Genomic DNA, 14,007 nt, shown 5'->3' with positions numbered 1-14,007 from the left:
GTGTGTACACACACACACAAAGACGCGCACATGCACACAGGAATATTACTCAGCCATCAAAAGGAATGAAATCTTGACATTTGCAACAAAGTGGCTGGAGCTAGAGTGTATTATGTTAAACCAAGTAAGTCATTCAGAGAAAGACAAATAACGTATGATTTCACTCATGTGTGGAATTTAGGAAACAACACAGATGAACATATGGGAAGGGGGGGGGGGGAAGAGGGAAACAAAACATAACAGACTTTTTAAATTACTCTTTTTTATTAAAAACTTTTTAAAATGTTTTATTTTTGAGAGAGAGAGACAGAGCATGAGCTGGGGAAGACACAGAGAGAAGAAGACACAGAATCCGAAGCAGGCTCCAGGCTCTGACTGTCCACACGCAGCCCAATGCAGGGCTCAAACCCACAAACTGTAAGATGATCATGACCTGCGCTGAATTTGGATGCTTAACCAACTGAGCCACCCAGGCACCCTCCTAACGAACTCTTAATGATAGAGAACACACTGAGGGTTGATAGAGGAAGGTGGGTGGGGGATGGGCTAAATGGGTGTTAAGCACTTGATGTTTATATGTCAGTGACCAATCACTAAATTCTACTCCTGAAACCAATATTACACTATTAATTAACTTGAATTTATTTAATTTATTTATGGGGGGCGCAAGTGAGCAAGGAGCAGAGAGAAGAGGGAGGGAGGGAGGGAGGGAGAGAGAGAGAGAAGTGGGGCTCACCTGAAGTGGGGCTCGAGCTCACCTGGAGCAGGGCTGGAACTTACAAACTGCAAGATCATGACCTGAGCCAACTGAACCACCTAGACACCCCTATTTTTTATATGAAAGTTTTTTTTTTTAATGCTTGTTTACTTTTGAGAGAGAGGGGAGAGAGTGCAAGAGTGAGCGGGGGAGGGGCAGAGAAAGGGAAACAGAATCGGAAGCAGGCTCCAGGCTCTCAGCTGTCAGCACAGAGCCCAATGCAGGGCTCAAACCCATGAACCACGGGACCATGACCTGAGCAGAAGTTGGATACTTAACTAACTGAGCCACCCAGGCACCTCCCCCAATTTATTTTTTAGATGTTTATTTATTTGCCCCACATCAGGCTCTGCTCTGACAGTGGGGAGCCTGCTTCGGATTCTCTCTCTCTCTCTCTCTCTCTCTCTCTGCCCCTCTCCCACTCATGTTCCCTCCCTCTCTCTCAAAATAAACAAATAAATTAAAATTTGAAAGGGGAAAAAAAGAAAAGGAAAGCTTGCTGAGGCCTCCACCAGGCCTCAAAGTTGGTGATAGCTAAGTGACAGAAGAACAAGGCTTCACATTCTTCTAAAGAAACCCCAAAGAAAGAACTGAGAAGTGGGAAGCAAGAAGTACACAAACACTTAAAACTATTCAGTTCAGGGCGCATGGCTGCCTCACGTCAGTAGAGCATGTGACTCTTGATCTCAGGGTAGTGAGTTCACGCCCCACTTTAGGCCTACAGCCTAGTTAAAATAAATTAAATTGAATCAAATTGAGAAATAAATTAAAATTACTCAGTTCAACCCACTGAGTTCTATTTCTGGATGGAGTTAGGTAGATATGGGTTCTACTTAAAGAGTTTTTTTTTAAATCCCTAAGTTAAAAAGACTTTTTTTAAACCTAAATTTTATAGAATCAAAGGCCACCTTAGGAACAGGATTCTTATGGCTAAAACCAAGGAGACATGGAATCAGGAACGTACCAGGTACTATATGACAGCTTAGGCTGGACTGCCAGCTCCTAGAGTACAAATCTCTATGTACCTCACCAACCAGCAGCACAGGTTATACGGCCTCTGGATGACTTAATTTCTTCATCAATGATCTATATCAGCAAGGACTGATTGTTTAAAAGCTCAAAAGCCGGGGCAACTGGGTGGCTCAGTCAGCTAAGTGTCCAACTCTTGATTTTGGCTCAAGTCATACCAGGGTCGTGAGATCGAGCCCCAAGTTGGGCTCTATGATGGAAGTGGAGTCTGCTTCAGATTCTCTCTCTCCCTGCCCCTCTCCCTGGCTCATGCACTCTCTAAAAAAAATAATAATAAAATAAAAGCTCAAAAGCCATTTGTGGAGGGTGTGGCTCAAAGTCCAATGATACAAGAGGACATGGGAGCCAAAATTCCTGGGTCTAGGAAGGCACCAGAGAGCTTCATGATCTACCTCACTCTACTTTCAGTCATGCTATTTTGTAAAAAGATTACACAACCTCTTCTACCTTTTCGAGAGCTCCTTAGTCTCCTGCTCACCCAATTTAGGCCTAAGGTGCACTGTTACAATCAGTCCCTGACCTAAACCCTTAGCTCCCTTGACCCACTCTTAGTATCACACATGCCTAAAAAAGCTAACCCTGGTTAAATATCATGCTGCCCCACTCAGCACCTGCAAATGCACAGCTCGACACACACTGTGCTAATCTCACTTTGAGTGTATGGCTCCTAACCCTGAGTGGGCCTTTCATGTTGCTGATTATCCCAGCACACCCCTAGACAGCCACTCATGCCCTCTCTCTCCTTCCCCCCACCCCTTGTTCACAGCAGATATCCTTGCTTTCCATTTCGCCAATTAGAAACAAACCAGAAGAAACTCTGCGCATGTTCCTATCACTACACCCACCTACCCACTTGCTTCTATGCCTATGCTTTCTACCTTCCCTCTGGTTACCATGGAAGAACGGTGTTCTTATCTAAGGCCAATCTCCTACCTATGGATCAGATTCCATTCCTTTTAGCCTTCTTGAGGACATTACTCAAGCAATTTCCCCTGCTTCTACTGCACCATGGGGAGGAGGGGTCCGAACCTTCACTCTCACATCCTCCTCCAGCAACCATTCCATTTATCTGCACCCCACTCCCCTTGAAGCAAACTGAGATTTCTACATTGCTATCTCCAATTCCTTTCCTCCTATTCCAGATTTCCCAAACACATCCCAGTTAGACTTTTACCCTCATCCTCCACCATTCCACTGAAACTACTCTAAAGGGTATCATGTTGTTTGCGGCACCCCCAATGACTCCAAGTTGCTAACACCAATGTCATTCTGTTTTCAGCCCCGGACACAGCTGATGACTCCATCCTGGCATCCTTCCAGCATTCTCTTGGGTTTCTTTCTTCCTCACTAGAGGCTCTTTCTCAGCTTCCTCTGCTCGCTACTATATATCTCTGTGATATAGGAGGACCCCAGGCCTTAAGCCTCAACCTCTTCTCTACCTAGATCAGCTCCTCTGGTGAGCTCACCCAACACGTGGTTTTCAATATCATTCAAATTTCTCTAGCCCAGATCTCTCCCCTGAACTTCAAAGTCTGACAGACATCCAAGAGAAAATAATGAATTGGTGTTTGGCTAACAGGGATCTCAAACTTGACTTGTCCAGAAATGAACACCTGTCTTCTTCCCCCAAACCTGCTGTGATCCTACCTAGTGGCCCAGTCTATTGCAACAGCCTCGGAAAGAGTCTCCTTTGCCAACTTTGTCCTCATGCAGTCTGTTTTCAACACAGGAGTTTGTCATCCTTTTCAAAGCAAAAGCAACAGGGCACCTGGGTAGTTCAGTGGGTTAAGCATCCTGACTCTTGATTTTAGCTCAGGTCATGTTGTCAGTTTGAGTTTGAGCCCCACATCAGGCTTTGTGCTGACTGCACGGAGCCTCCTTAGGATTCTGTCTCCTTTTCTCTGCCCCTCCCTCGCTTTCTCTGTCTCTCTCAAAAATAAATAAACATTTTAAAAATTAAAAAATAATAATAAATAAAATCTGAAGCAATGCTTCTCCTTTGTTCCCATGGTTCCAGTAGCTCTGCATCTCTCCAAGTAAATCCCAGTCATGATAAAGCCTTGCAGTGTTCTCTCGAGGAAATCTAGCTTCCTGATCTCCATGTCCTGCCGCTCTTCCCCTTACTCATTCTAGTCCTGCCAAGATGGCCTCCCTGATGTCCCCAGTCTCAGGGCCTTTGCATTTGCTGTTCTCAATGCTTGCAATAGCTGTTCTCCCAGAAACTGCTTAGCTTATTGTCTTCAGGTCTTTGCCAGACTGTCACTTCATACCCCACTCCTGCAATAAAAATATCACCACCACCCTCCACCCTGTAGATCCTATTCCCCTCCTTCTCTGCTTTGTATTTCTCTAATTTTTTTTTTTTTTTTTACTAATTTGCTTGACTGTCCAGAGAACAGGAATCTTCTGTCTTTTCTATTGATTGCTGTTTCCCTAACAACACAGTCCGACACATAAAAAGGAACTCAATAAACTTATTGAATGAGTAAGTGAATTTTTTTTCTCTTCAATTGCTGAAGGAGAGCTTTGGAGAAAAGGATGAGACAATTAAGTCAATTCTCCATCTAATAGAAAAAAAAGGTGCTTCCAGGCACTTACCTGCTCCCCGACTGGGAGGGTCCCGGGCTGGGGGTGGTGGCCTATTACTCTGTAGCGAGGGAGAAGCTGAGGTGGGTGGAGGAGGCGCTAGGCCTCTGACAGGCCCCGGTGTCTTCCTATGCAAAGAATTGTGTCTCTGGGGCAGCTCAGGGGCTGACTCGTTAGTGGGACTGGAGGGTCCATTGGGGACCCCAGGAGGCTGGCGGTAAGGCGGAGGAGGAGGAGCCAGAGACTGGCCACTTGGTCCCGTTCTAATATTCACAGGGGAAGGAGGTGGTTTGACTGGGGGTGGAGCAGGAGGTCCCTCTCGACCAAGGTGCAGCCTTTGTCCAGGTGTGGGCGGCAAGGGTTTCTCTCTGTTGTAGGCTAGGGCTTTGTTGCTGTGCACAGGCAGAGGTGTAGGGGGAGCGTTGGCCCGCCGCCCCGGGGGTGGTGGAGGAGGGGCAGAGCTGCTGTGCTTCATGCCTGTACTGCTGGTGGTATTAGGCCTAGAGAGGTCCGGTAACGATGGTCTCTGCATCCGGGGCAGTTCTGGGAGTGAGGCTCGGCTGCTGTCTGTATCATCTTGAGGGCGCCCACTGGCTGTAGACACCGGTGGCCTTGGGGCAGCAGCTCGAGAACTGGGGACTTGTAGGGCTGGCTTACCAGCTAGGTTCTCTACAAATACAACATACATACATGTTGGTCAGTATATCCTTCACCCAGCCTCCTTAGTGTAACCTGCATGGTAGCAGGTAAATGCCTGTATAGTTCTGGGTTTTAATCTGGTTTCAGGTTCAGGGCCCACTAACAAATACTGCTGATACAAGATGAACACATTTTTATTTAATCCCTCAGCTTTGGCTTTATTCTACTCTGTAACCCCTCCCCTGCTCCCTTTTCTCCTTTCTCCCACCTCTACCACATGCCTTAACCTTAGATGGCCCACTTGGGACTAGTTAGAAATTAATGCACTTGGGAAATATCCTAATAAAGTACTGCTCAGATACCTGAACCATCCTTGGCTCCCACAGGTCGGAGCTTCGGCACTCCCCCTTGGAAGAGACCTCCCTTGGGCTGCAGGGCAACTGCTCCAGAGCCATAACCACCACTGCTTCCTTTGGGTTCTGGAAAGCATACCATTAGGGTTTTTACTTCACATGCTCCAAGCTGGTGACCAAGTCAATCCTGAGGAGAAACCCCTCCTCTATTTGGGCTTTAATTTGCAAACAAACCAATCTTGCTTTTGCCTTTGCATTTAAATTAAAAATAAAATTGCTAGGCCTCTCAGATCCACAGCTTCATGTGGAGATAAAATTCTACACTGTGATGAAAGAGAAAGAACAAAAGGAAAAAGAAGCCAAACTTCCCTTATTTAGGAAAGGCAGAGGGAAAACCAGGATAAAGACAGGCTCAGAAGAGTGTCTCTCCAAGTCCCAGATGGTAAGGGGGCCAATGACTCAGGGACCCAGGTGTGAGCAACTCTCCAGAGGCCTATCTGAATGGACACCTGTGACAATTATAGAAATCATCGTTGGCTTCAACTTAGTGGTTTTTAGTAATACAGTGGTCTCCTCAGAGAACTGCCAAAGATATACCCTAACAAGCACTAGTTATAGTAGAAGAGAATCTTACCCCAGAGAACACTTCCCAAAGGTCAAAAAAGAAACTTCTAAGATATTCAAATGAACAGAGGCAAAGACAGCCAAAGAACATTCAAAGAAAACTCTCCTAAAGGACAAAACTCTCCCACTCAAGGCCCAACAATAAAAATGACAGGCCAGCCAAGTCTCCAGCTTGATCCTGGGACCCTGGTGGCTCACTAGGAAATGAAGCTTAGACTCACTCTCAAGGATGGGAGCACTCCGATCATTAACATTGGTCACCTTCTTCAGCTTGGTCCCTTTGCAGATATCCTGTAATAGGGCACCTCGACCCCGCTGCTCATCTCTACTCAGCTTGGGCGGCTCTGTGTTTGCCTGGAGGGAGAGGGGAAAATAGAACTATTCATCCTAAATAGTTCCCTTCACCACAAGGTTGGGATAAATACCTTAAGCCAAACTGGATTTCATTAATGCCCCTCTAACCTAATCAGACCCTGCGCCAAATATCACTACCAATGCACGTTTTCATTCTTCGCTTTCATTCTTCTTAGTCCTTCCCCTGTTGTGCCTTCTGCAAAGGGTGTGGTCTCCTTCCTGTTAAGAAACTTCTGAAAGGAGACCTACACTAACACCAAGTACCTGTGTGCTGGGCTTGTATGTTAGATGCTTTATACGTATCAAGGCAAACAATGAGTCCCTACTATGCCTCAAGTTAAGCATGCTACTTCTGTTAGCTCATTTAAATCTTGAAATATTTTTATGAAGTATTATCATTACTCATTTGGAAAGTGTGAATAGTTGAATAGTTCCCTGAGGCCATGCACCCAGTACATAGGAAAGCAAAGATCCAAACCCAGACACTGACTCTAAAATGCCCATCTTATCTCAACTAACAGACCTTAGCTTCCCTATTACTTCATCTTCTAAACAATGTTATAAAATAGACCATATTATTCCTATTCCAAAAATGAGGAAGGGAAGGTGTAGAGAAGTTAATGTCACATGGTTAGTAAATGCAGAGCTGGTCTGATTGTGTAAAGCCCATGCCTTTCCCACTTTCCCTATGGTCTCTTCCAACAACATATTTCTTTACTTTTCTTTTTTGAATTTTTTTTTAATGTTTGTTTATCTTTGAGAGAGAGAGACAGAGCATGAGTTGGGGAGGGGCAGAGAGCAAGGGGGAGACAGAATCCAAAGCAGGCTCCAGGCTCTGAGCTGTCAGCACAGAGCCTGATGCGGGGCTTGAACTCAAGAACCACGAGATCATGGCCTGAACCAAAGTCAAGACGCTTAACCGACTGAGCCACTCAGGAGCCCCCCTGTATATTTATTTTTGAGTTCTTCACCTTCCACCTACCTCTTAAATGCCATTTCAGAGCCCTATCCTCAGCCTCCATCTAAACCTCCCCAAGCAAGCTCATCCAGTCCCATGGTTTCAATACCACTGATAAGCTCTAGTATCTCTAATCTTTCTATCTCATCACCACTTCTGGCCCTGAGCTTCATACCCATGTGTGCCAATGTCTCCAGGACATCTCCAAATGAATATCCCACATATACCTAAAATGAAACACATCATACATACCATGTTCCTTACAAAATTTTTAAATATATAGCTTTTAAAAATAACCACACAATGGAATTTTTTGGAAGTCATTAAAAAAAAGGATTCTAAAATCCATCTGGAAGATTAAGCAGAGGGAAAAAAAACTAAGAAAATAGGACTTGCGCCACCAAAAGCTAGAATCGACTACAAGGGGAGCACAGGGACAGACAGCTAGATAAATGGAACAAAACAGAAAGTCCATAAACAAACCTAGATCTATGTAAGAAATAATAAAAGTGTATTTCAGCAGTGCAGAAAGCACTGATTATTAAATATAAGCTACTGATAATAACTGGTTAATTTGGGGAAAAAATAATACAGTTAAACCCCTACCTCACAACTTCTTCTCAAACAAATTCTAGCTGAGTTATAAAATGTAAATGTAGGGGTGCCTGGGTGGCTTAATCAGTTAAGCGTCCAACTTCAGCTCTGGTAATGATCTCAAGGTTTATGAGTTCGAGCCCAATGCTGGGCTCTGTGCTGACAGCTCAGAGCCTGGAGCCTGCTTCAGATTCTGTGTCTCCCTCTTCTCTCTGCCCCTCCCCCACCTGCACTGTCTTTTTCTCAAAAATAAACATTAAAAAAAATTTTTTTAATGTAAATGTAAAAAAAAAAAAAACTCACAGAAGTACTATATGGAAAAACACATAAAGGGAAGAATATGACAACTAAAATAGGGAAAGACCGAAAGACTTTTATTTACTTAGGAATATAATCAGATGATATACTGGAAGAAAAAATCATCTGTAACACATAAAGATAATGTCCTAAATCTATACAGCATTAACATAAAGAGGACTATCAACAGGATAATAAGCAAAGGATATGAACTGCGTAAAAGAAATCAGAGAACCAGCATATACGAAAAAAATTCAACCACAAAAAAAAATTTTTCAGGCTAAAACACAGTATCATCATTTACCAATGAAACTGGTAAAAGGTAAAATTCTAACAGGAGACTGCTAGCTGCAGAAGGCAGCATCCACTGCTCACTGTTGTACAGTGCCTGACACACTGAGGGTGCTCAAAAAAATGTGAAGAACAAGTAACTGTCTTATGGTGGTCATAACGATTCAGGGAAACAGGTACTCTTGTATCACCTGGAGTAAGACAGATTAGTATCATCTTTCTAGAAAGTAGTTTATGTATCAAACATCTTCAGAAAGTCTACCACAAGAATTCTATCTCCAGGAATTAACTTCAAGAAAACAAGTAGAGGGGCACCTGGTGGCTAGGTCGGTTAGGTGTCCCAACTCTCGATTTCAGCTCAGGTCAGGATCCCACGGCTTCGTGGGTTCAAGCCCCATGCTGGGCTCTGCACTGAGAGCATGGAACCTGCTTGGGGTTCTGTATCTCTCCCTCTCTCTGTTGCTCCCCTACTCATGCTGTGTGTGTGTGTGTGTGTGTGTGTCTCTCTCAAAATAAATGAAAACTTAAAAAAAAAAAAAAACAACTAGAGAAGTATACAAACATGTTAATAATTGCAAAAAAGTTTATAATAGCAAAGAACTGAAAATAATCGAAAGTTCAATAAGGGAACACTGATGGCACAAGCAAAGAAGGGAATGCCAGTTAAGTTCTTCAAGATGTGGCAGTAAATATCTTTACACAGCAGTAAATGTGTGACACAGTCAAGTAAAAAAGATTATAAAACAATACACTTCAGAGGATTTGGATTCATTTTCTCTTCTATAGAACAGGAAAAATAATAGAACCTATCTCATAGGGTAGTTTTGAAAATTAAATGAAATAACAGTTTTTGGGGTGCCTGGGTGGGTGGCTCAGTCAGTTAAGCGCCCAACTTTGGCTCAGGTCATGATCTTGTGGTTGGTAGGTTGGTATGTTTGAGCCCCACATTGGGCTCTGTGCTGACAACTCGGGAGCCTAGAGCCTGCTTCAGGGACCCCTCCCCCATCTCTATCCCCCCTCTCCTCAAAAAAATAAACATTAAAAAATAAAAAAAAAAAAAAACATTTTTCAAGAGCTTATCACAGTGCCTGATGTATAAAAAGAACTCAATAAAAGCAGTAGCTAAATTTCAAAGTACATCTATATAGAACATCTGCAGGATATACACAGGTACTAACAAAAGTTAATTTGGGGTAATACTTCTCTATATTTACTTGAATTTTCTAGTTTTCCTATCATAAATATGTAAAACGTAAGATGCTAACAAAGGTTAATTATTGATAGTTTAACATTTTCTATTTTTATTGGCATTCTCTATTTTTTTCCACATTTTTAATACAGTAAAAAAAATTTTTTTAATGATAGCACTAACCATTTAATGATGTGAGAAGTCATTCACGATGTATTAATGAGTAAGAGCAGATTAGAACTCAGTACGCATAGCAGCGTGGGGGAGGGGAAAAGAAAACAAAACAAATCAGTATGTATATACAGCACAGCCTCCTTTTTAAAAAAGTAGAAGATAAAAGGGAGGAAGGGAGGGGACGGATATACATAAAACTATTATGAATCATTGAATTAAGTATAATCCTTTATATTTATCTTTATACTTATCCATAGTTAATACATTTCTTTTTTAAATGTTTATTTATTTTGAGAGAGAGAAAGAGAGCAGGGAAGGGGCAGAGAGAGGGGGAGAAAAAGATTCCCAAGCAGGCTCCGTGCTGTCAGCTAAAAGCCCAATGTGGGACTTGATCCCCTGACCCTACGATCATGACCTAAGCTGAAATCAATAGTCAGACGCTCAACCAACTGAGCCACCCAGGAGCCCCAATTTCTTTCTTTTAAAAATAAATCCTATGCCCACGATGGGGCTCAAACTCACAACCCCAAGATCAAGAGTCCCATGTTCTACCAAGTGAGCCAGCCAGGCATCCAAGCCATAGTTCATAAATTTCTTACTCATTACTTTTGTAAAGAGAAAATTATTAAAACATTACTAAACATATGCAAAATTGAGTTCATATCCTCCTCCACAAACCTGTTTCTCTTTGTCAACAACATTCAGTCCCCCAAACTAGAGTCATTCCAACTTCCTTCCTCTTCCTCAGTCTTACAACTGTTACCAACTCTTTAAGATTTTACTTTCTAGGGGCGCCTGGCTGGCTCAGTTTGTTAAGCATCCAACTCAATTTCGGCCCAGGTCATGATTTCACGGGTTAGTGAGTTCAAGCACCGCAACAGCCTACTTGGGATTCTCTCTCTCCTTCTCTCTCTGCCCCTCCTCCATGCACGCGCGCACTCGCTCTCACTCAAAATAAACAAACTTAAAAAAAAAAAGATTTTACTTTCTAAATGTCTCTCATCTTCATTTCTTCCATCTTTGCTGCTTTAGTGCAAAACTCTCGATTTTCAACTGTAACAGCCTTCTGTCTCCAGTCTCAACCCCAACCTACTATCCACACTTTTCTAATGCACCCAATCAGTTGATTCCTGCTGTTAAAAATACACTACCTCCCTATCACTGCCTGGAGAAAAACCCAAACCCTCTCAGCCTGTGCCTGCCTCCAGCTTCATTTCCCACCACACCCCTCCAGGCAATGATCCGATCCTGGGTGTGCTTTCCCACACATCAGCACCCTTCCATTCTACTTCAATACCAAGTGCCTGCCCTCACTCTTCACTTTCTGGCTAAATGCTACTCATCTGTTAAGACTCCTCTCAAGTATCACCTCCTGACTAGAAGCCGCCTCTGACTGCCTCCACTCCCTCCAGAGCCGGTAGGTGAGGCCTGCTCCTTTATGGCTTCATTTATCTCTGTGTAGCATGGAATTTGCCTGCTGACTTGTCTGTTTCACCCATTGTGCTGGAGCCTTTGAAGGCAGAAATTGTCCTTTCTGGCCAATGGTATTACAGATTATTTTTAATCTGTTTTTCTTATCTGCATGTTTTCCCTCTCTTTCAATTACATAAATAAATCTTATTGGGAAAGAGTCACGCGATATAGAAAGAAGTATGGAGTAAAATTATCTGGATTTTCTAAGTTGTATGCCAAGCCAAGTCTCTGACATGGTCAAGTACACAACAAAAGGCTACTGAGTAAATGACTAAGACAGCATGATGCAGAGCATTAACCCAGGAAGTTATACAGATCCAAGGATATACTTTGGGTCCTTGAATCCCACTATGACCAGAGCAGCTCTGCTTTCCATCTCACTTACTGGGCTTCCACATAAAATTTCATCCAGAAAGAGGGTTCATACATACCCTCCAACAAAATGTCTGAAAACCAGAACTTACGGAAAAAAAACAAGTGGGCAGACCTGAACTCTAGTCCTAGTTCTAAAATAAATTAGCTAGGCAAGTCACTTTGCCTCCTTAGGGGTACTACCTCTCATCTGTTAAATACCTAAGACACACTTACACCGACACTTTCAGGCACTATTTCTCATCTGCTACACACACACACACACACACACACACACACACACACGATATTCATTCCCTCAAGTTTCTTTTGCTTTAAAATTTTACAAAAATGAGATAAAGCAGGCATGCCTGGCTGGCTCAGTTGGTAGAGCATGAAACTCTTGATCTTTGAATTCTACCCTACGTTGGGTGTAAAAATTACTTAAAAAAAGAGAGAGAGAGAGAGAGAGAGAGAGAGAGAGAGAGAGAGAGAAAGCACCCAAGTTGCTTCTTTCTCACGTAACACCAGATATCACAATCCACATAGAGTAAACATGGTTGCCTCTTCGGTTCAGAAGCCACATTGCTTTTTTTTCCTTCTGTTATCAAACCTTTAAGTCTTCGTACTAATATTTTCTGGAAACTCCTTTCTTTTTTGATGGTGTAGTAGACTTAATGGACTTGGCCTTAGGATGAACTGGTTTGGAGTGGAAGAAAAGGAGATGAAACAGTAGCAAGTAACAACCAGGAGTTGCCGTCCCTTTTCTCAACAATGCCAGAGAAATGCTGTGCTCACCTTTGTAGAATAGTTTTGGGGCAAAAGACTAGTTCCTGTTCTGATGTGACTTGTCCAAATCTCCATTTATACTGAACCCGGCCAAAAAAAAAACCAAGATAAGCCATTATAGTCCTAAGAGGACCATTCAAGAATCAGAAACAGTTAATGAGGAGAGACTTCATGCATTTTTTTCTCCATCTTTCTATGCCACGTATCTTTGAGTACTCCATGTCTTACACCAGGAAGCCCTAAGTATCCATTAAGGTTTTGAGATAGCCAGGTGGAAGAAGTACATACCTGATTAAAAGTGGGAGGTGGAGGAGGACCAGGGGGTGGTGGAGGGGGAGGAGGAATTGGCATCCTTGCCCTGCTCGCAGTTGATACTGCTTTCTCTCCGTTTTAATTTGCAGCTTTAGGTCACTCATATACCTGCAAATGAAATGGAAATTCTTAAGAACAACTCTGCCATCAGAGACACTGAGTACTCAGGGGGACTTAGGGGACCAGGCAGGACAGGATACCAGAGAGAAACCAAGCAACTCTTCTCCTAGTTCTTCTGTGATATAGTCTAGGGTTCGGTAAATATTTTCTGTAGAAGGTCAGGTAAGAAATATTAATATTTTAGGCTTTATAGGCCACCTATGGTCTCTGTAACATTTTATTCTTTGATTTTATTTTGGCAAAAATTTTTAAACAAACTAGTTTTAGGGGCACCTGGGTGGCTCAATCAGTTAAGTGTCCAACTTCGGCTCAGGTCATGGTCTCATGGCTCATGAGTTCGAGCCCCACGTCGGGCTCTGTGGCTGACAGCTCAGAGCCTGGAGCCTGCTTCAGATTCTGTGTCTGTGTCGCCCTCTCTCTCTGCCCCTTCCCCACCTGCACTCTGTCTCTCTCAAAAATAAACATTAAAAAAAAGAGCAGTTTTAGGTTGACAGCAAAATTGAGCAGACAGTACAGAGAGTACCCATATATTCCTGTTCCCCTGACACACACATACACAGCCTCCGTTATCGACATCCTGCAGTGGAACATTTGATACAACGGACACCTCATTACCAAAGTCCATAGTTTACATTAGGGCTTACTCTTGGTGACGTATTTTGTTTGGACAAATGTGTAATGACAACTACATACCACTGTAGCATCATACAGAATAGTTTCACTGTCCTAAAAATCTGTGCTCTGCCTATTTATCCCTCCTTTCCCCTAACCATTGCTCTTTTTTACTGTCTCCATAGTTTTGTCTTTTCTAGAATGTCATATAGTTGGAATCATATGATACGTAGCCTTTTTCAGATTGGCTTCTTTCTATTAGTAATATGCATTTAAGTTTCTTCCATGCCTTTTCATAGCTTGATAGCTTTATTAGTGCTCAATAATATTCCACTGTCTTCATGTGCAACAGCTTGTTTATCCATTCACCTACTGAAAGACACCTTGGCTGCTTCCAAGTTTTAACAATTATCAATATAGCTGCTATAAATATTCTTGTGCAAGTTTTCACGTAGACATAAATTTTTTGCTCATTTGAGTAAATACCACTGAGTGTGACTGCCAG

General features: G+C 42.8%; 1 protein-coding gene across 8 annotated transcripts in view; it reads right to left on the bottom strand.

The window, feature by feature from the left end:
- WIPF2 (WAS/WASL interacting protein family member 2) overlaps positions 1–14,007 on the bottom strand; it is a 50,591-nt gene that overhangs the window by 10,724 nt on the left and 25,860 nt on the right. For 6 of the 8 annotated variants that reach the window (XM_042915614.1, XM_042915610.1, XM_042915609.1 and 3 more), the window contains 4 exons: positions 12,747–12,878; positions 6,210–6,342; positions 5,374–5,490; positions 4,385–5,041 (listed from right to left, as the gene is read on the bottom strand). In XM_042915614.1, the coding sequence (XP_042771548.1) occupies positions 4,385–5,041; positions 5,374–5,490; positions 6,210–6,342; positions 12,747–12,809 (970 nt within the window). In that variant the 5' untranslated portion in view covers positions 12,810–12,878. Of the gene's footprint in view, positions 1–4,384; positions 5,042–5,373; positions 5,491–6,209; positions 6,343–9,854; positions 10,132–12,467; positions 12,539–12,746; positions 12,879–14,007 lie in introns of those variants that run through there. The other 2 variants (XM_042915608.1, XM_042915616.1) reach the window with 2 other exon arrangements.

This window comes from Panthera leo, chromosome E1 (genome assembly GCF_018350215.1).
Source record: "Panthera leo isolate Ple1 chromosome E1, P.leo_Ple1_pat1.1, whole genome shotgun sequence".
Classification (NCBI taxonomy): domain Eukaryota; kingdom Metazoa; phylum Chordata; class Mammalia; order Carnivora; family Felidae; genus Panthera; species Panthera leo.
This window is presented reverse-complemented; position numbering and strand designations above follow the sequence as displayed.